This window comes from Dryobates pubescens, chromosome 10 (genome assembly GCF_014839835.1).
Source record: "Dryobates pubescens isolate bDryPub1 chromosome 10, bDryPub1.pri, whole genome shotgun sequence".
NCBI classification, from domain to species: Eukaryota; Metazoa; Chordata; class Aves; order Piciformes; family Picidae; genus Dryobates; species Dryobates pubescens.
Window position 1 is genome coordinate 30,902,501 of NC_071621.1, and position 22,356 is coordinate 30,924,856.

General features: G+C 40.4%; 1 protein-coding gene across 1 annotated transcript in view; it reads right to left on the minus strand.

Annotated features, from left to right (window-relative positions):
• Positions 1–22,356, minus strand: part of ARHGAP42 (Rho GTPase activating protein 42) — a 168,110-nt gene that overhangs the window by 125,056 nt on the left and 20,698 nt on the right. The window contains exon 2 of the mRNA XM_054164714.1: positions 1,953–2,048. Within this exon, the coding sequence (XP_054020689.1) occupies positions 1,953–2,048 (96 nt within the window). The remainder of the gene's footprint in view (positions 1–1,952; positions 2,049–22,356) is intronic.

Consider the following 22,356-nt stretch of genomic DNA (forward strand, 5'->3'; position numbering starts at 1 on the left):
CTTATCAAGGCACAAGCATCACTGCAGAGTGAAGTAAAACTTTCCAGTGGCCTGCACAGCTGTAGATATTCTTTAAAAAAGGAGGTGAAGGCAGGAGGAGGCACAGAGAACAAGACTCATCTATACAAAGCTGTCTTTGATGATAAGCAAACATCTAGCTTGTTGGGGCATGTTAAAAGATATGGATAAATTCTAGGTCACTGCTCTGGGGAGATCAAAATTGAGCCTTATCCTATAAAAGCACACAGTATGATTCAAGCTCTGCTAGACTTGAATTTGATTCCTGTCAGTTTACCTTTTACTCTTATAAGCTTCTTTGATGTACGTGACAATCCATCAGGCAATGGGTGCTTTAGAAGCTAGAAATCCTTTCTTTGAAGCTCCAAGTGAAATAAATCAGCTGTCAAGCTTCATGAACTCCATTTTTTCCCTAAATAGTTTTAAATGCCTGTTTAACGTCCAAAGAAGAAAATGTCTTTTCTTTGCTCCATTTAGATAATCAAACTTGTCTTTGTCCTTGGTCACCTCATTTTAAATGCAAAACCTTATGCATCAAAAAAAAAAAGTTGTTGATAACTGAGATACTGTAGATTTAGTTTAAATGCAAAAAATATGTATAAGCTAACTCTAACAGCCAAGAAATTAATGCCAAACAGCACATACACACCATTCATTTTTTGTCTCTGTCCAAGCTTGATACACCTAAAGAACATATGCAATTTTATATCTCAGTAGAAGCAGTTCAGTGGTTTCACTCCCCTGCTTCTGTACATCAGTAAATTTTAACCTCCCCTCCTGCTCCCCTGCCAAGGGTTAGCAGAAGACAGTGACCAAATACCAGTCTTCCTTCACAAAAGTGTCCTAACCATCACAATATTGTAGGATGAGAATGAGGCAAACCTTGCTAGTGAAAGCAAGCAGATCCAGTCTTTTGTCCAATGATCAGTAACTCAGTCAGGAAAAGGGAAATATTGAAGGGTGAGGAGAGCTGAAAATAGTTTATAGTAAGGGATACACTTGGAAAAGCCTAAACCCGAGTTTCCTCTCTGCATTACATAGATCTTTTTTAAAAAACACTGACAAGTTCTATCTTCCCTCTTCTGCTGCCAAAGAATGGATTTTTAGAAGCAATTACTCTTTAACAACCATCTTCCTTCCTCTCAGATGTTTTGAGCGAGACGCGGGCACCATGTGGCATGTAAAACTTGTGACAATGAATTTAGCCATTTCAAAACCGGATTATAATCTAGGTTTCTCACCAACAGGAGCTAGAGCACTCCAGCTGCTGTGCTGGAGCCCAAAAGCATCACTGAAACTGTGCCAATGCTTTGCAGTAAAGAGTGGCTGAAATTCTGAATCTCGGAATTTTTTCCAGGATCAGTCTAATCACGGAAGTACATTTTGACAATTGATACTAAAGAGGCTTACATTCAAGTTGAGCTGAGATGTTCAGTTCTGAGAAAGCAGAAGTTCTGGGTGTGCACAGAGGCAGAACATAAAGCTGATAGTAAATTTTATTGGCAAAATTTCAGACACCTATATACTTAGGAATGCACAAGTTGTAAAGGACATATTCCTAGGTTTAGGCCCTTAAATATTTCCTGTGTCTGACTAGGCACTTAAGTGTTTGGGGTTTTTTTGCAGATCTATGCTGTTGCAGAGGAAACTTGTGTGCCTTTTAGCATCCCAATAAAAACTGGCTGCAAATTACATATAGCAGTAGAATTTAGAAGATTCACAGTTGACTGAGTATTACTGAATACTTTCCTCTACAATGAACCACACTGTATCAGGAAGATTAAGATTTTTGATGTGTATTTTTCACATCTTGTATGATTTCTACCCATGGAAATGTCCTGATATAGTGAGTGGCTCCACCAGGCCCGTGATATATTAAATACAAGAAACTATAAAAATAATGTTACTGCAACCAAAGCACAGAAAGTACTTACCAATATTAATTTCATCATCAGTTTCAGCATCTCCAATGCACTCAAACTGGAAATCTTGTAAAGACTGTGAAAATTTTTGCACTGCCATGGATAAATCTAGAATTTGAGAAAAAGGGAAAAAGGAAACTAGAATTACTCCACTGCAATTTCACTAGACCAAGGTTTCAAGAAGAAAGGCATGAAACACTTTTTCTGTTATAAAGTTTCCTTCCTACTATCTTTTTTGGATAGTAACTTCATTCCAAAAAATCCTCATTAACATTTCAACATGAAAGTACCTTAGATATCCCAGAAACCTATGGAACACACTGCCATCAGATTTCATACTTTAACACAGGTATTATGTTGACACCTGCAGAACTGCTATAGTTCTTTAAAAATAAGAAATTAGTATAAGAAATTAATGTCTAGTGGTAAATTGCATATGTAAGTAGAACAGTTTTTAAAATACTGTAGAACAGAGTACAATAGAGTCGAGTTGTGTCAAGCTGAATAGAATAGAATAGAATAGAATAGAATAGAATAGAATAGAATAGAATAGAATAGAATAGAATAGACCAGGTTGGAAGAGACCTTTGATACGATCAATTCCAACCTATCACCCAACACCATCTAATCAACTAAACCATGGCAACAAGCACCCCATCAAGTCTCCTCCTAAACATCTCCAAAGATGGTGATTCCACCATCTCCCTGGGCAGCCCATTCCAATGGCCAACAACTCCTTCTATGAAGAATTTCTTCCTAACATCCAGCCTAAACCTCCCCTGGTACAGCTTGAGACTGAGTCCTCTTGTTCTGGTGCTGGTTGCCTGGGAGAAGAGACCAACCTCCACCTGGCTACAATCTCCCTTCAGGTAGTTGTAGACAGCAATATGGTCTTCTCTGAGCCTCCTCTTCTCCAGGCTAAGCGACCCCAGCTCCCTCAGCCTCTCCTCATAGGGCTTGTGCTCAAAAACCCTCCCCAGCTTTGTTGCCCTTCTCTGGACACGTTCCAGCAACTCAACATCTTTCCTAAACTGAGGGGCCCAGAACTGGACACAGTACTCGAGGTGTGGCCTAACCAGTGCTGAATACAGGGGCAGAATGACCTCCCTCCTCCTGCTGGCCACACTATTCCTGGTGCAGGCCAGGATGCCATTCGCCTTCTTGGCCACCTGGGCACACTGATGGCTGTAATATTATCTTGCAGGTTAAAACAAATCTCATGACAATTATAACTATCAAAAGAATTACATTCTAACTATACACTAAAACATTATTCAGTACTATGTATAAGTTTTTTTAAAAAGAAAATGAAGTGGAAAAAAAACCAAGCCCACAAGTGCCTGCCAACCAATTAGGTTGTCCATGGATTACAGGGAATGCACCTTCAGACCAAAGAAACGGCAAAGCAACCCAAACTTCACTGCATATAATTTTGTTAGAATTGTACCCAATAAATAAACAAACACAAAATAACAACAACAAAACAAACAAACAAAATTCAGCCTCAACCTAAATACAGAATATTATTAGGTAGTAATAGCAAGTGAAGAAATAAATGTGATAACAAATGAACTCAATGAAGTGTTGAAAATGTTACCACTCCAGATGAGCACAAAAACCTGGCAACAATTCTTTGTGTCCTAGAGGAATGTATCTATGGTGTCTACTTTGAAGTTAGGAAAATTGGCAATTAAGATTACAGTATCTGGTAAACCTTGGTAAAAGTCAAGATTTTTTTTCCTTATCCCTGTCTTGTCCTAGTGCTCTTGCATTTTGACATGCAGCTACACAGTAAATCAGTCCAACAAGAGAACCAGCAGTCTTTAGATAATGACATGAATAGATTTGTTTTTTTCTTGTTTTAAGTAAAGAATTCCATATGTTTATCTAAATAAATAACTAGTGTGTAAACAACTGGGTAAACAAATTCTGGGCAGCATTCTTTCCTGTTTTCCATAATTTTTACCAAGGACAGACAGAATTACTGCATCCTTACAGAACATTTCCTGTGGTACTGTTCTATTCTATTCAGTTTTAGAGTAAGCAAAGGCAACAAAATCGATACAGAGTGTGGTGTGTCTATTCAGCCAATGAGCTGGACACTTGTAAGTTTATGGATAATATTTGGTAAAGGTTAAAATGGAAAGTAAATTCAAGATGTAAAATAGTCTTGCCAAAATGACAATTACACAAACTATTGGACTGGTGGAGTCACCATCCCTAGAGGTGTTCAAGAGGGGGTTGGATGTGGCACTTGGTGCCATGGTTTAGTAGTCATGAGGTCTTGGGTGACAGGTTGGACTTGATGATCTTTGAGGTCTCTTCCAACCTTATTGATTCTATGAAGATTATATTATTAGATGTATTAACAAATTAAATATGAAACACAATGTTTCATACTGTTTGCATAGATAAAACCACAATAAATCCTTATAAGCTGAAGCACTCTGTTTTATGCAAATACAGCATCTTTGATACCTAGGTAACTGATTGTTCTACAGCTGCTAGAAAGATGTAAACTCGAATTTGTTTGCAGCTGGATGTTTTGAGCTTAAAAGGAAGGAATGCAGTTTTATTATCCTACCAAGTTACCAGACTGAGTCCTAAACCCTTCTGTAAAAGTGTTGTGTACCAACTAATGCCTTGAGGTGACTGAATGAAAAAGCTCTATATTGTAAGTACACTGAAATGTAAAAAATAGCTACCACAAATGGGAATGAAAATTTATTTCCCTGGAAAATCTAATAGCTGCCCAAGATAGCCAGCATCTCTGTGAATATGAAAGGAAATGAGGGTGCGTGGACTCTCCCCTATCGCTCTTCCACATGTGCAGGGCTCAGTGGAGCAAATGTCAAGGGAGAGGAAAACAAATGATAAAAATATCTAAGGTGGAGCCTCTATTTAATATCCTGGATTAGTCATACACAGATGCTGATCCCTCTTTCACTGTGTCAGCAAATCGGTGTTAATGCTTGTATGTTCTGAACATGAAGGAGGTAATTTAATTCAGAAATAGTTATGAAGAATATGGTTAGAAGTAGAGAGATCATTAGATATAATAATCCAGAATGATATCATTTGGAGCTTTCTGCCTCGATAGGAGAAACACTCTTGGAAATATTGGAAGATACAATATTAAGGTTAAGGATGTTCAGTGTAGCAAGAAATAAAATGACGTTCCAAGAGCTGATGTTCCACTAATTTACAGGTTCCACACAAAGCTAATTTTACCTGAAAACATAAAAAAATATTATTCTACAGAAAATTCCAGCTTCCTTAACAGTTTCCTAGAGCTGTAATAGAAGTTACTCTGTAAGAACTCAAAGTGCAGCTGAACCACCACCACTGGACCAAGAGGTGTAATTCATTACATTTATTTCTTGCTTAGGAGCATTATCACATTACATGATTACAAAATTCACCTAGCCACAGAAAGGACCATTTGTGCCATAAGCTCCTTTAACAGATATTAAGATTCATAACTGAATTAAATCAGATTTAAGAGCAACTGCCTTCTTGATCAAAAAGAGACAAATTATACCATGACCATCTTATCTTGTCTGGATAAAAGAAAAAATACAAAAAGAGGAGAGAGATGGAGCAGAGCTTGGCCAGCTTTACAAGATGTCATTTATCCTATATCCCAGAGCCTTAATGTCACTGAGAGCATCCTGGAAGGCAAATGGCCACACTGAACAAATCACCTTTATCATCTGCAGGGTCTGTAGCATTACAGGAGCTGATTTTATTGAGACTCTATCATATAGATCTTATAGTCATGTCCCTCTTTTTGTGGAGTTCATGAGTTAGGATATTTCATTTAGTCCAAAACAAAAAAATTCTCTTTTGTGTAGAGTCAGCTGACCTTCTTAAGTTACTATAAAAAAACCTTAGCATCTTCATTGACTAATACTACAAGTCTACCATCCAGAGAAGGATGGCTTCTTGAAAGTATCAATGATACCATAAATGTTGTTGCCCCTGACCTTCTGTAGGCATCTGAGTAATCTCTCCGGGTGCTGGCAAAAGACTGAAATGCACTCTGATATCCCTCAGCTGGCAGAGCTGAACTTCTAACTGGCAATTCCGTTAACATTTATTTTCTGACAGTACTTGAGAGCACTCACCTATGCCTTCTGTTCCCCATTTTCCCCACTTCCACAGGAGGATTCAGTTCATCAGTGAGGCATATAGACAAGAGTAGTCCTCTGCACCACAGTCAGCTATTACACCACTTACTCACAGTCATTGGAAGCAAGTCAATTGCCCAACAAGACTTTTTTTTGGTGAAGCTCTGACAGAGGAAGTACTAGAAAAAGCATACTGCAATGCGACCGGAAACAATAAAAGGATAATTGTAGCTTAACCACAAGAAAGCAATGTAACTCCAGTATTAAATACAGAGACATACAATAGCAACCATCACTATCATAATGCTAATGAAAATCATTGTAAAAGTCATTCAGGAAAGTGACAGAGGAGTCAGGAAATGTGTTACTCTATTGTGCTTCTTCCTGAAGTTTTCTATTTTTTGATCAGTCTGCTTAACGCATTTCCCAATCAAAAATAGAATAGAACAGAACAGAATAAATCAGGTTGGAAGAGACCTTCAAGATCATCGCATCCAACCCATCAACCAATCCAACACCACCTAATCAATTAAACCATGGCACCAAGCACCCCATCAAGTCTCCTCCTGAACACCTCCAGTGATGGTGACTCCACCACCTCCTCGGGCAGCCCATTCCAATGGGCAATCACTCTCTCTGTACAGAACTTCTTCCTAACATCCAGCCTAAACCTCCCCTGGCGCAGCCTGAGACTGTGTCCTCTTGTTCTGGTGCTGGCTGCCTGGGAAAAGATACCAACCTCTGCCTGTCTACAACCTCCCTTCAGGTAGTTGTAGAGAGCAAGAAGGTCTGCCCCGAGCCTCCTCTTCTCCCAGCTAAGCAACCCCAGCTCCCTCAGCCTCTCTTCATAGGGCTTGTGTTCCAAACCCCTCACCAACTTTGTTGCCCTTCTCTGGACTTGTTCCAGCAAGTCAACATCCTTCCTAAACTGAGGGGCCCAGAACTGGACACAGTACTCAAGGTGTGGCCTAACCAGTAATATGGACAAAATCTCCACATTGTCCTAGAAATCAGGTTTATTTTAGAGTCACTCTGTTTCAAACTGCCAAAAAGGAGGATTTGGTTTCAACTGTAATAGATTAACTAATTTCAGAGGGCTTCACATGCTGGATATAGGATGATAAAACTATGATGCAGTCCTTTTGTATCACTAGAGTTGTTCTTCGACTTTCTTGTCCTACATTTGTTAAACAAATCATAAAATAAATGCTTATATAGAGCCTTGAGGAAGTGGAGAGAACAATACATTGCAACGGAGTGATGAAACGATGCATGCCATTATCTGAGGAATGAGTATATTAGTTTTGGCACAGCCTTTCACAACAAGGATCAGCTTCTACAGATAGGGAAACTTGACAGGATTTCTGTAACTTGGCAAGCACAGAGAATTTTTTTTGGCTGGGGTGGTAAGACTGTTGTTTGGTTTTGCCAGTCTGATGGCTGCAAGAACAGAAGAAAGCCCAAGCTTCTGACAGGAGTCAAACAAGCTCTAAAGCAGAAGCTATGCACTTGCAAAGGACCCGTATCTGTACCCTAGTAACAGCTTGCATGAAACTGTTCTCAAATACATCAAAGCCAATGTCTTTCCACTTGTTTACTTACAAAGATTACTTCATTAGCAAATGGAGTTCCAAAAACCAACACTCTTTCTGGCTGGTGTCAATCATGCTGGAAAAGCTTTGTATCATTCACTGGGTTAATAAAGAAAAACAGCACTTGAAACCTAGTGAGAAGATTAAATATGCCTAAATGAACTCCTGAGCGCCAGCTGGAAGGCAGTAAATGGGACTTCAAACAACAGACAATCTGGCTAAAATAGTAACAGCAACATATCTGGTGATCTGACACAAAGCTAGTTATTACCGTCTGGCTTCAAAGACGGCAGAAGCAAAGGGGCGATGGCTGAGCTGGCAGGATATTAGAGCAATTCCTCAGTCAGCTGAATTTCAGGGCAGTGGAAGACTGGGAAGGAGACCATGTACAGTAACCTTTGGTGTTGTAAATCTGTAGGCAGTTTGATTCCACCGGCAGATATGACTAGAGGCATTGCAGTGCCATGCTTGATGGGTTCCTACATTTGGTCATGCATTGACACACAGGTATATTAAAATCCAAGCTATTTGACAAAACTGAGCACTAAAGAGCTGCAATATGTGAATAAAACACATCAGAAACTGAATAATATTGCCTGAGTACTTGATAAAACAGTGTGTTAAAATACAGAAAACCATTTATCTAGCTCATTGACTCAGATTTTTCAGTACCTGAAATTAAAAGTCACTATTGTGGGCAGGGCTTTTTTAGTTTCTTGAGAAATAAGTTTATTTTCTTGATTTATTTCAGAAGCAACTCTCGGCCTATAAACAATTTTTCTGGCTAAATTATCTAAACACTTGAAGAAGTAGATTTATAATGGAGACAGTATTATTGTGAAACAGCAGCTGTGGGTATGATTTGCAGCATCCTTACTGCCCTATTATCACAAGCAAGGAAATGTTTAGAAGTTCATACAACTGAATAAAAGGGCTTTTGCTATTACAAACACAAGTCTGTAAAACAGTATTTATGCAGAAAGACATTGGTGATATACACATCTCCTTAAATACTTCATGACATGCTGCTTTACTGTGAAGGTGAACTGGGACCTGCCTTGGTTTTGTTATTATATATCAGAATGAGCTTCACAGAGGCGAGCTATATCAACAGCCTGAAATAAGCTGGCGGAACAAGAACACCCCACTGAGAAGCACTGAACTTCAACAGCTTCTGTGTTTGCTACAGTCAATTTGATTGTAACTAGAACATGACACAGTGGGACATCTTTTTCCACATCATAGACTGTAAACACAGAAGCTAGTAGTAAAATTGTATTTAGGCAGTATGAATGCTTAAGCAGTTAAAAGCAGCAATCATACAAGACTGCACATATCACTGGTATATGTCGAATTTCTTCCTGCCATGAGGAGTTTCTCGTTAAAAATCAACAGCCTCACAGCTGTTGATCTTCATTCAGAAAAGAGTAAAATGCATTTTCTTTACAGTTTTTGTTTCCAATCTTCATCACTCACTACTGCTTTAAAAGGAAAAATAAACAGAAATCAGCAGCCACGGGTAACTGTCACACAGAGAAAATCTTCCAGTTTCATAAAGTACATCAAGATAGGATAGGATAGGATAGGATAGGATAGGATAGGATAGGATAGGATAGGATAGGATAGGATAGGATAGGATAGGATAGGATAGGATAGGATAGGATAGGATAGGATAGGATAGGATAGAATAGACCAGGTTGGAAGAGACCTTCTAGATCACCCAGTCCAACCTATCATCCGACACTATCTAATCAACTAAACCACGGCACCAAGCACCCCAACCAGTCTTTTCCTAAACACCTCCAGTGGTGGTGACTCCACCACCTCCCTGGGCAGCCCATTCCAGTGGCCAATATGATAATAGTCAAGACAAACAAGGGACTCTGTAAAGGATTTATGCTGAGCAAGGGGATGTTGGCATATATTTTGATACTGTAATTAATTCCTTGAACTCTACATGAAAAGAATTCTGGGGTTTGTTGCCAGAACACGTAACCCTAGCTAAATAGAACATCACCACCACCACAACACATTCCCACATCACACACAAAGCTGTATATTCAGCTGATATCAATTCTGCTATCTTCAGTTTCAAGTGGCTTTCAGTACTGGAGTCTTCCACCCACATATTTCATATCCTATATTCCTGCATGGAATATTGTCCATTGCAGTATTTGATGGAATTCTTTACATGCGTACGCAGTTGCTATTCTTATTCCTCTCCTCCTACAAGCAATGATATTTTTGCAAAATTTCTGGCTATCTGCAGGGGCAGATGGAGATGGCCACTTGCCACAATGCTCTCTAAAGAAGCCATAAAAAAAGACCACAAGAAAATAGAGAACTCAGTGCCCAGCGCCAGAGATTTTGCAGCACAAGAGCCACTGCTCTGTATTGACACAGTCTGTCATTGTTGCTATCAATGAACTCTTTATGTCCTCTACTTGCTAGTTCCATTGGTCTACATTCTTTGCCAACTTGCTATTTCTGTAACAAACTAAGCAACTAAAATAAACAACTCCCTACCCCAACAATCCTATGTTAGTCTTCCACCTTAGGCTCCATATTTTGGTCTTAATTTCAGGGAAGCTAATTTCTTTCTCATAATCTCCAGGGAAAGGACATCAGCAGAATACGCATTGCTGAATTCCTCTGGGGTTAAATAAGGCATTGCAGCAGCTTGAAATTTTTCAGTGTCATTGTCTTACTCATTAATATTTCCATGAGAAAAGTGCATAATTTACTTTCTCATTCCAGCAAGCACTGAGAAATCCCCTTGATCAAATGCAACAAAATCCCCACTTTCTTAGCACCGTGATGCAAGTGTTACTGAGAAGTCCATACCTTCCACAAACTTCACAGCTATTCATACCAACATTTTTAAGTCCCAACTTCCTTATGTCAGAAATTTGTACAGCACTTTTTACATTCTTAGTATTTTGCAATGGTGAAGCACTAAATCAAATGTATTTTTTAAGAAGGGAACAGAACATTGCCGTTTAATGAGAGGGGGATTATTTTTTTAGGCCACATTTATCACAGAAGTTGCATGCTTACTTGACAAAAATTCTGAAACTTCCCAGAAACACAACTGTTGAAACAAGTAATATTATACAGTCAAGAGACAATGTTGGCAATAGGTAATCCCTCTTTTCACTGTCCCTTTCCTTACGCCAGCTCACTTGGTCTAACATCTAATCTTATTTGCACAATTAGAATACAAAGAAGTTAATTTTAATGCAGTTTGCAAAAGCCATAAAGTCTATACAGTAAACTTGCTTTGGCTTTGCATAGTCCTAAATAAATGAAAGAATGAAAGTATATGTAAAAATGTATGCCCTATAGCTATTAATATAGAGGACACCACACAGTACTGCACACGTGCCTCTAGAGCTAAGGCATAGCTCTTTGCCAATAATGATAATCTAATTTTGTTTCAAAACTCCTGTGTTCTTGTGTTTTGTTTCACATTACTTCTTTGCTACAAAATCCTTTCTTAGACTTTATAAGACTGTTCAGCAATACTGCTGCATTTCATTAGAAACAAACTGACTATGCAGGAAATCAGTAGGTTCTGAATCTTCTAATCATCAATCACCGAATTTTGCAACAATAACCACAGAACTAATGCAACAATAAAACCTGTACAAGTAACTAATCACATGGTTTAAAACAGAACAGAAAAAGTTCCTTTGCTACCAATGGCAATATAAAAAAATTTCCTCCATAAATAGAGTAGAATTAACCAGGTTGGAAAAGAATGTTGAGATCATCAAGTCCAAACCAACACCATCTAATCAACTAAACCATGGCACCAAGCATCCCATCCAGTCTCTTCCTAAACACCTCCAGTGATGGTGACTCCACCACCTCCCCGGGCAGCCCATTCCAATGGGCAATCACTCTTTCTATGAAGAGCTTCTTCCTATCATCCAGCCTAAACCTCCCCTGGCACAGCTTGAGACTGTGTCCTCCTGTTCTGGTGCTGGTTGCCTGGGAGAAGAGACCAACCCCCATCTGGCTGCAACCTCTGTTCAGGTAGTTGTAGCCAGCAATAAGGTCTCCCCTGAGCCTCTTCTTCTGCAGGCTAAGCAACCCCAGCTCCCTCAGCCTCTCTTCATAGGGCTTGTGCTCCAAACCCTTCCCCAGCTTTGTTGCCCTTCTCTGGACACGTTCCAGCAACTCAACATCTTTCCTAAGCTGAGGGGCCCAGAACTGGACACAGGACTCAAGGTGTGGCCTGACCAGTGCTGACTGAAAGAAAATATTTAGTTTTATTTTATTTTTCCAATTAGAAAGATTTGCTGTACTTAGTAGTATTTCCAGTATATTATTGTATAATTTCCAGTATATTATTATATTTTTCTAAATTGCACTCAACCAAAACATTCCTAGGCAATGTTAGTTCTGCAGATATGCTTATTCTCATTCAGTAAGCTTCATGGCTAAACCCCATGCCAATGATTCCAATATTTCTTACACTGAAATATTCCAACACTTCCTTCTCTTTTTGAGAAGAATAAATGTTTGAAAGCAAGGAGATTTCACTGCTTTTTTTTTTTTTCCATTCTCAAATAACTGAAAACTAGTATACACTCATTCACTCTTCCAGTATTTTTCCTGTGTCCATTGACAACACTACTCCATAGCTCTGCATCAGCAAGGTCTCAAATCTTTAACTTAACCTTTCTTAACCACTCAGCGAGGTACAAGAAATGTATCTGAGAATACGTTTCTCTGTAAATAATCACTCCTCACCATGCTCCTTGCTTAATCTGACATTCAACTTGCATTCTTTGGTTGAGGGCTATGAACCATTCTTTTCCTAAGCCTACTGCCTTGCAGTACATTTTACACTTCCTGGACACGCAGTTTACTGGTCTCCAACTTACAGCAAAAAAATTCAGGGCCATGGTGCCATACAAGATACTGTAGCTGAGCCACACCATGTTCATACAGTCTTTGTCATATGATAATTCTCACACTGTAAAAGAGTATTAGCATTAATGCTGGTGAGAGCCTTGAGCAACACCTCAAGCTGGTGAAAATCAAGGCTGCCCTAACATCTCAGACGTATGTATACAACCTCTTTCGGTCATCTGTAGTACTGATGCAGACAGCACATGAGGGTATCCAATTGAAGGACACAGTCATGTGGAACTGTTTGGCCAACATCAAACACTACATTCATGCTGGTTTTCCTCCTTTTCAAATAGAGTTAATTTGAGGTTTGTTTCACCAGGCATTTGAATGGCAGAACTTAGAGCAGTCGCCTTAATAAGAGTATGTTAGGATCCTAAAGAACTGGAAAAAGCTGAAAGGTTAACTTATGCACAGACATTTCTCTGTGTGTCTATGCACTTTAAAAATATTTTCTTCTATATCACTTTAACTTCTGCATAGTTTTCTAAGAAGCCATTATGCACCTGAAGTTCCTAAGCTTTCTTCCTTGACAGTCTGCTTTGACCCTCTACATATTTTCTCTTGTTCCTTCTGGGGATTTTAAATGTTCTTTCATGATCTTCCCCCACTCCATGAATGTTTATTTCCCAGAACAGTGTCAGTCTTTTCCAGAGAGCTAGGGCCACAGCGCTGTCTTCCTCCATTAGTCTCTTTTACTGAAACACAGATTATCAGTCTTGCTGCATCACTTCTCACTCCTCCTGACACATACCAGAGACGGTGAGCAGTGAGCAGGCAGAGGAGCACCGCAAAAAGATGGAACGGAAACTAGGAGCAGATTCTGCCAGAGGTTGAAAAAGCAGAGAGTAACTTCCTGTTTGGCAACCAAGGAGCTGCCAGAAAAAAAAACACCATGGGAATTCCTAGACTTCTAGTACAACATAAGGTACACAGCAACAGATGGTCTTTTACTAGTGCTTTAAAATACAGTTCTCTGTTTGCTCTTAATTTGGGGATACATCCAGAGACATTTCATAAATGCATGTCCTATTTACAGTGAAACCCAAAGCAATGTTTGATAATGTCATTTCACAATAAAATTAAAGCCTATGCTGCAACACATTCATAAGGAACCAAAGTTCTGACTATTTGAGTATGGTCAGTTCTGTGCTGCACATCTGTGTATGTAGAATAAGGAGAAATTTTCTCACTACTACCCCTACCCAAATATGTATCCTGGGGGAGGGGAGGAAGGGTTTAGTCAGTTCTGGTCTGAAGAGAAAAGAAATTGCTTCTAGGGGCAAAAATAAAATCACTGCAGCAATTATTATGCAGCCCTTTAGCTGTAAAAAATACTGCAGTGTATCTTTAAAAGCTTTTATGCGTGATGACTTTTACATTAAGTAGATTCCCCTGTTCTGCAAAGAGAGCTGCTCAAAGGAGAATCGGTCACACTGGCATGTGCTGGACGGCGGGGGAGGGATGAAAGGAATGAAAGCAGTTATCAAGGCATTTGCAAGTAGTGAGCTTTTGGAACAACATTAGAGTCGAGGGTCATGGGAAACAGAAGCTTTGCTCACCCTTCTTCCTGGCAAAGTTTTCTGCACTTGGGCAACAAAGTGAAATGTTTTTTAAGAACAGGAGGAGGAGGAGGGGGCGGGGGGAGGGGGGGAAATGTAAATGTGTATATTTAGTTCTTTTAAAAAACAAAACACAACCAAACCTACCACTTTGCTTTAAAGGAAATGAAACACTTTCTACATGAAATTCTTTCAGGCTCTTAGAGCTCAGGAACACAACAGTTGATTAGATCCCTTTGATCAGACAACCAATATTACAGTCACATGAACTTCAGTATTGCACATAATGGGGCTGTGTGGTTTTATATCCCCTAATACAGACACACAGACAAATAGATGTATGTAACATTTGTTTAGTCAGATACTCACTTCCAGACACAAAGAACAGAACTGGGACCCCAACCATGCAGGATTTTGACCAGTGAAGTTAAATGGCACTAAATACCTTCACTAACTTGGCCTAAAGGCATCTGTTGCACTGTCTACCATAAAGCTGACTCACAACATAGCTGCTTCTCACTACTTTAGGGAGAATGGATATCAAACACCAGTTTTATACAGCAAAGGAGCTTAATATGCCTCTTCTACCTTTAAAATATGAAAGGAATTCAGAAAATGCAGGGATGAGAGCCACAAAAGCATTTAAAAGCCCTGAAGATACATTTTTTAGGGTTTATACTTAATCATTTGCAATATCCTAAACTCAAAAATCTGCTACCAGCATACCTACATTTTAATGACAGGGCAGGGAGAATGATGTGGGGGGGTACATGGAAACAGCCAAAAGAAATATGCTGCATTAAACAAGGAAATGCACAACTACAAATCTGTTTCCCTAGGTGAGCTCCCATTTGTAAAGCTCAGGAATTAACTGCTCCCAAGGAGTCTGAACTCCAATTTGTGTATGACTATTTCCTTAATCATTATGAAATAGTTTTTGTTTCTTCTGTACAACCTCTTCCTATCTTTGATGATGAGAAACATCCCTCACGTTTATATCGTTGGACTCATAACTTCTCAAACAAAACTAAGGAACATTAATGATCCTCTACTGAAATCTGCCCACTTTTTCTTAAGTCAAACAATTTTGACAAAGGACCAATTAGGCTTCCACATACTTAATTTACTGGCTTGTTGGAGGTTGTTTGTTTGTTGTTTTGGCTTGTTGTTGTTGGGTTGTTTGTTCACTTTTGTTGTTTTGGTTGGGGTGGTTTGGTTGGGGTTTTTTTGGGGGGTGGAGGGGGTGGTTGTAGGTTTTCTTTTAAACTTCTAGTTCTCTAGAATTTTGTCCTACTTTCCTGACATGAAAAGATTTAGGAACATATGACAACATCCTCTTGTTATCTTCCCAGCAGACTAATATCCTTTAATTAATAAGCTTACCATCCATTAGTACTACTACTGTTTATATTGCAGTGTATGTAATGAGTTCTGAGCTATTATCACTCATGAATGAGACTGTCATTAAAAGAGATAAACAATAGCTAGGTTGTTTTACTGCTCCACACTTAGGCTTGGTCAAGAAACAAAGTAAATTATTAGCAATTATTTGAAATCAGGGGAAAGGGAAGAGAAATAGGAGTATCATTAATATTACTATCAATCCATGAGAGATCTGCACTTAAGCATTATGCACAGATTTTGTCTTAGCCCTCAAGACCCCAAAGTACTAGGGAAAAGCACAGGGAAATAAGACAAAGGTAAATGGCAAGAAAATAGCAAGAACATCTTGTTTCAAGAAACACAATCATAGACAACAGCTTGATAAAGATAACGGGGGAGCCACAGAGTTCTACAAAATCCCAGGCAGTACTGAAATGGTAGCTGCCTCTTCCAAAGGGAAAATAAAAGACTATCTAAAGCAGCAAGATGTCATTTCAAAACTAAGAAAGAAGATGCTTTTTCTTAAAACGGGTAGTTAAAGCATGAAGCTTCCTGCCACCGGATGCTGTAGATATTAAAAATGGATGTGGGTTCAAGAAAGGACTAGGCAAATACACAGAAGAAAAATCCACAGAGACATATTAAAGACGTAATCCCTTGCTCAGGAAATTTTCAAGCCCTGAACTGCTGGAGGCGGCGGAAGCATCAGTACCTTCTGCCTGTTCGCGCTCTCTACCCTAGCCTCCCGTGCTGAGCATGAGGAAAGAAACACAAGGCAGCGCTCCCTGGTATCTAGAGACAAGATCTAACACCAGATAAACCTCAGGTCCCACTTAGCACATCCTTCCTTATGCTCTTTGTAGGAGTATTTAGACATGTATATTTTGCAATAGCTTGAATGACTCAAGACACCACCTAGTAAGAGATCACCACTCTCACAGATGAGTCAATACACCACCACAGGTAAGCCCTCTTTAGCACTTATCTAGGATCACTTATTTTAGCAACAGACAATGAAGGAGTAGGAGATGAGAAATTAACGATAATGAAGATGTTCTATCTTACTGGCTGAACAATGGGAGATGTTCTCAAGAGGGTGAGTGATGATGGGGAGATGAAAGATGTACTGCCTTTAACGGCTCTGGAGCCGGAGAACGTGGACTACCATTGTTTAGTCATATTACACGGCTGCAATACTTCTAACCAAGGTCTTGTTTAGTGATCTGTATGATCACTAAAAGTTATACAGTGCATAACTTTTAAGAGTAAAGATAGATGCATTAACAAATAGCTGATTAAAGTTGATTTGGACTACCAAACCCAAATTACTTCAGTATTGAAGACTCATTGTGCACAGCTGTACTGCTTTTACACTCTGTGCTTGCATACACGTATTCTCTTCACCCTCTTCCTTCAAAATTTCAGCTTAGTTCTTAGCACAAGTAGAGGTCACTGTATGGACAGCTGTTAAATACTTTTTTTTTCCTGCCCTAAAAGTTCAGTATTGCTCTCTCCTCCTCCCACTGCTGCTTACTGTATACCACCCACTTCCTGTAATGAATGCAAAATTATCTCAGCCTTCATGCAAGCCCAGAAAGACAGTAAAAGAAGGATATTTGTATGTCATATTCAGCACCATTACCCTATTTGACAGATAGAGATGCTGAAAGCAAGACTGCCTAAGGCCACACACACCGAAGTGGTGATTACACAGACCCTTGTGGCTCCCTGATTCATGCCCATTATTCCAGACGCCGTTCCTTCGGACTGGGAGATGCTAAGCAGAGCCGGAAAGAATGCAGTTCCTCACACTTCACTGTCCCCACAAAAAGCTGCAACTTTTTGTATTCCAAAGCATTAAAATCTTTTTAAAATGAAGTTTTACATCAAAAGAAGAGAAGAGAACCCTAACTCGTTAAAAAGGAAGATCTATTTAATGCAGCCCCTATGGAATGCCAAGTTACTCCAGCTGCAGCAATCGGTGCTCTGTCAGTGCATGTTTCAAGTCAGCCTCCACAAAAATGAGGAACACACCACACAGTCACTAAACTTTAGGAAATCACTAATCTTTGGGGACAAAAAAAGAAAAAAGAAAGAAACAATGCCAGGACAGAACAATTAAGGTTTGCACAATTAAACTGATGTTTCTTAATCTGAACAGTTTATATTTTAGTAACTTTAATACAGAAGGTTTGCACATAAAATATTTTCCTTAGTTTTCAGGAGCCGCAGAATTTTATTTCTCCTTTTCAAAGTCACATTAATAACTACTAACTAAGAGCAAACAACTAACTACTAACTAAGAGCAAACTGGCTTGGACGGGAGCACACTGCGTTGGGTTAGGAACTGGCTGGAGGGCCAAGTCCAGAGAGTGGTGGTGAATGGTGCCACATCCAGCTGGCGGCCAGTCACTAGTGGTGTGCCCCAGGGATCAGTGCTGGGCCCCATGCTCTTTAACATCTTTACTCATGATCTGGATGAGGGCATTGAGTCCATCATCAGTAAATTTGGGGACGACACCAAGCTGAGGGCAGGAGCTGATCTGCTGGAGGGTAGAGAGGCTCTGCAGAGGGATCTCGACAGGCTGGGCAGATGGGCAGAGTCCAACGGCATGAGATTTAACACATCCAAGTGCCGGGTTCTGCACATTGGCCACAACAACCCCATGCAGAGCTACAGGCTGGGGTCAGAGCAGCTGGAGAGCGGCCAAGTAGAGAGGGACCTGGGGGTACTGGGGGGTAGGCTGAACATGAGCCTGCAGTGTGCCCAGGCAGCCAAAAGGGCCAATGGCATCCTGACCTGCATCAAGAACAGTATGGCCAGCAGGAACAGGGAGGTCATTCTCCCCCTGTATGCTGCACTGGTTAGGCCATACCTTGAGTACTGTGTCCAGTTCTGGGTTCCTCAGTTTAAGCAGGATGTTGACTTGCTGGAGCGTGTCCAACAAAGGGCAACAAAGTTGGTGAGGGGTCTGGAGCACAAGCCCTATGAAGAGAGGCTGAGGGAGCTGGGGTTGCTTAGGCTGGAGAAGAGGAGGCTCAGGGGAGACCTTCTTGCTCTCTACAACTACCTGAAGGGAGGTTGTAGATAGGCGGAGGTTGATATCTTTTCCCAGGCAGCCAGCACCGGAACAAGAGGACACAGTCTCAGGCTGCACCAGGGGAGGTTTAGGCTGGATGTTAGGAAGAAGTTCTATACAGAGAGAGTGATAGGCCATTGGAATGGACTGCCCGGGGAGGTGGTGGAGTCACCATCATTGGAGGTGTTCAGGAGGAGACTTGATGGGGTGCTTGGTGCCATGGGTTAGTTGTTTAGGTGGTGTTGGATTGGTTGATGGGTTGGATGTGATGACCTTGAAGGTCTCTTCCAACCTGGTTTGTTCTATTGTTCTAATTCCACCAAGCCTTAAATCTGAAGTCCTCAGAGCTCAATTTCAAGAATCAATATTGAAGAGAATATCAAAGAGATAGAAATAGAGTTTTTGTGCTTGCGCAAGTTCTAGAGGAAGTCCAGACAAGAGAAATGGGGGAAAAAATCCTTCTAAAAAGATACAAAATTACACTGGAATATCCAGCTAACAATACTTTTGGAAAATACACACCCATTTTGTTTCCACACACACACACAGTGGAAAAGTCAATAAGAAGTCAATAATTCACTGGGAGTATGAAGCGAAAAAGAAAAGGAAAAAAAAGAAAAGCTCTAAGCTTGAACCACTTATTTGCTTGTTTATAAAGCCAAATTTGGTGTTTATCCCTAGACCTACATTTTTATCCAAAGACTGATTGCAGAATGTCCCTGATATCAGTATAAAATCATTATCCCCCCAGCATGCCATAGATTTGCACTGGGAGGACAAGCTTGGCATGGCTCACAGCTGTTAGCTGGCTGGATTTCCATTCCAGCACACCCTCCTCTGCCTTTTCTCAATGAAAAGTTGTAGATTCCATTTCAAAAGCCCAGCAGCACTTAACATATTGGCTTCTCTATACTCCATTTAATACAAATGGGAACATTTTCATGAAGTTACACTTCTCATAAAAACGAGGGAAAATCTCAGGAAGATTAAAAGCTAACAAGTTCTGTAACTGGATGTAGTTCTGAAACAAATTCTTTTTAAAACAGAACTGGAATTCTCTCCACAGAAAAAAAGGTTTAGTCTGAGTGACATTTGTTCTCTACAATAAACAATACTAACCAATGGACCGGGCACAAACACAGTAGTCTGGATTTTGGACATTGCTTTCCTAGTATAGTATTTTTTTCTTTTCATAAGTAAGAAAAACACTTAACTGCAACAGAATAGAATAGAATTAACCAGGTTGGAAAAGACCTATGAGATCATCGAGTCCAACCTATCACCCAACACCATCTAATCAACTAAACCATGGCACCAAGCACCCTATCCAGTCTCTTCCTAAACACCTCCAATGATGGTGGTGTGTAATACTAGTGCATATAATACATGTCTAGTGAAAATGGCGAAACAGTTTAGAGTTGACTCCACCACCTCCCTGGGCAGCCCGTTTCAATGGCCATTGGCCTTCTTGGCCAACTGGGCACACTGCTGGCTCATGTTCAGCCTACTATCAACCACTACCCCCAGGTCCCTTTCTGCCTGGCCCCTCTCCAGCCACTGTCCCCAGCCTGTAGCCCTGCAAGGGGTTGTTGTGGCCAATGTGTAGAACCCTGCACTTAGATCTGTTAATTCTCATGCCCTTGGACTCTGCCCATCTGGAGAGCCTGTCAAGGTCCCTCTGCAGAGCCTTCCTACCCTCTAACAGATCAACACCTTCCCCCAGCTTGGTGTCATCTGCAAATTTACAGAGATCAGCATGTATTAATTGTAATCCTGTTTCATCCTCAGATGAAAACGTGAGTAAATATGAATCACTGAACAGTCTATGATCTTTGAGTTAGCCAAGTCAAACACTTTCCTCTCAAAACATTCATGCTAGAATCCTTGGCATAAGCAAACGCAGCACACTGAAATATCAACTGCAGGAGGAGAAAAACATAACCTGCTTAGTGCAGTGGTTTTTAAATTACTTTATTTAAAATTAGAGTATCAAATTAACAGATTACAGATATCTTTGGGTATAACACAGAGGGTAATATATAGTTTCTTAAAAGGAGTCAATTCTGTTTTGTTAATTATTTCTGAATTAAGAGCCCCCAATCTACATATTGTGAAGAGACCATAATGACTCTGGCTGGCTGTTGTAATAGCTCACCTATTGAGGACTCTGATTCTCTGGCTCCCTAAACACACAATGCATCACAACATAGCTTATCAAGCAAATTACTCACAAAGACAGGTTTGATAAATTCTTTTTCAGCATCTTCAAATCAAAACAATACTCCTAGGATCAACACTGCACAGAAAAGAAATCAGAGCACTGATATAATCAGCTACCTCAACACGAGCTGGTCATGTTCATTACTTAGCAGCCAAAAAAATAGTGAGTTTAACTTTGATACTATATCCTCAAGCTAAATATATAAATTAATCTTGTGTGTTCTGCTCTTAATTTTCATAATGACTGGAAGAGAAAATAAAGAGAGATCACTGTGAAACATTAATTATAATCTGGGTAAAGACTGTGTTCAAAATTAGTAGGGTAAGCAGTGATCATTAATAATATGGATGAGAGAAGCTTGACATAAATAGCCTCACTGAGCATTACTTTCTCATTGGCTTTGGAGGTCACCAAGACACATACACAATTACTAAGAAAAAGAGCACCCACTAAGTCAAAGAAAAACTAGGACTTGCAGTGCCAATTTCTCAGTAATGACACTCAGGGTGCCTTCCCACCTTGCCCCCCTCCCCCGCCCCCCTCCCCCCTTTCTGTCCTGCTTTTAGCATGAAAAATGAAACTTTGCTTCACTCAAAGAGAAACAAAACCCAATAATAACCCTCAAGAGCTCTGCCTTAATTTAGTAAAGTTCTTCACAGAAAGAGTGATTGGCCATTGGAATGGGCTGCCCAGGGAGGTGGTGGAGTCACCATCACTGGAGGTGTTTAGGAAGAGACTGGATGGGGTGCTTGGTGCCATGGTTTAGTTGATTAGATGGTGTTGGGTGATAGGTTGGACTCGATGATCTCGAAGGTCTCTTCCAACCTGGTCTATTCTATTCTAAAAACTAGTTTCCAGTGATGGTGACTCCACCACCTCCTCAGGCAGCCCATTCCAATGGGCAATCACTCTCTGTGTAAAACTTCCTCCTAACCTCCAGCCTAAACCTCCCCTGGCACAGCCTGAGACTGTGTCCTCTTGTTCTGGTGCTGGCTGCCTGGGAAAAGATACCAACCTCCGCCTGTCTACAACCTCCCTTCAGGTAGTTGTAGAGAGCAATAAGGTCTCCCCTGAGTCTCCTCCTCTCCAGGCTAAGCAACCCCAGCTCCCTCAGCCTCTCTTCATAGGGCTTGTGTTCCAAGTCCCTTACCAACTATGTTGCCCTTCTCTGGACACGCTCCAGCAAGTCAACATCTTTCCTAAACTGAGGGGCCCAGAACTGGACACAGTACTCAAGGGGTGGCCTAACCAGTGCAGTGTACAGGGGTAGGATGATCTCCCTGTTCCTGCTGGCCATATTGTTCCTGATGCAGACCAGGATGCTATTGGCCCTCCTGGCTGCCTGGGCACACTGCAAACTCATGTTCAGCCTACCATCAACCAGGATTGTTTCAACACAGGATTTTGACCAACCCTAATGACAAGACAAAGTTCAGCAGAAGAGATGGGTGACAACTCCTCCAAAAAGATCCCACGCAACTGCCTCTAAAATATTTCCTAAGTTGGAACTGGTATTGTCTGGAAGTGT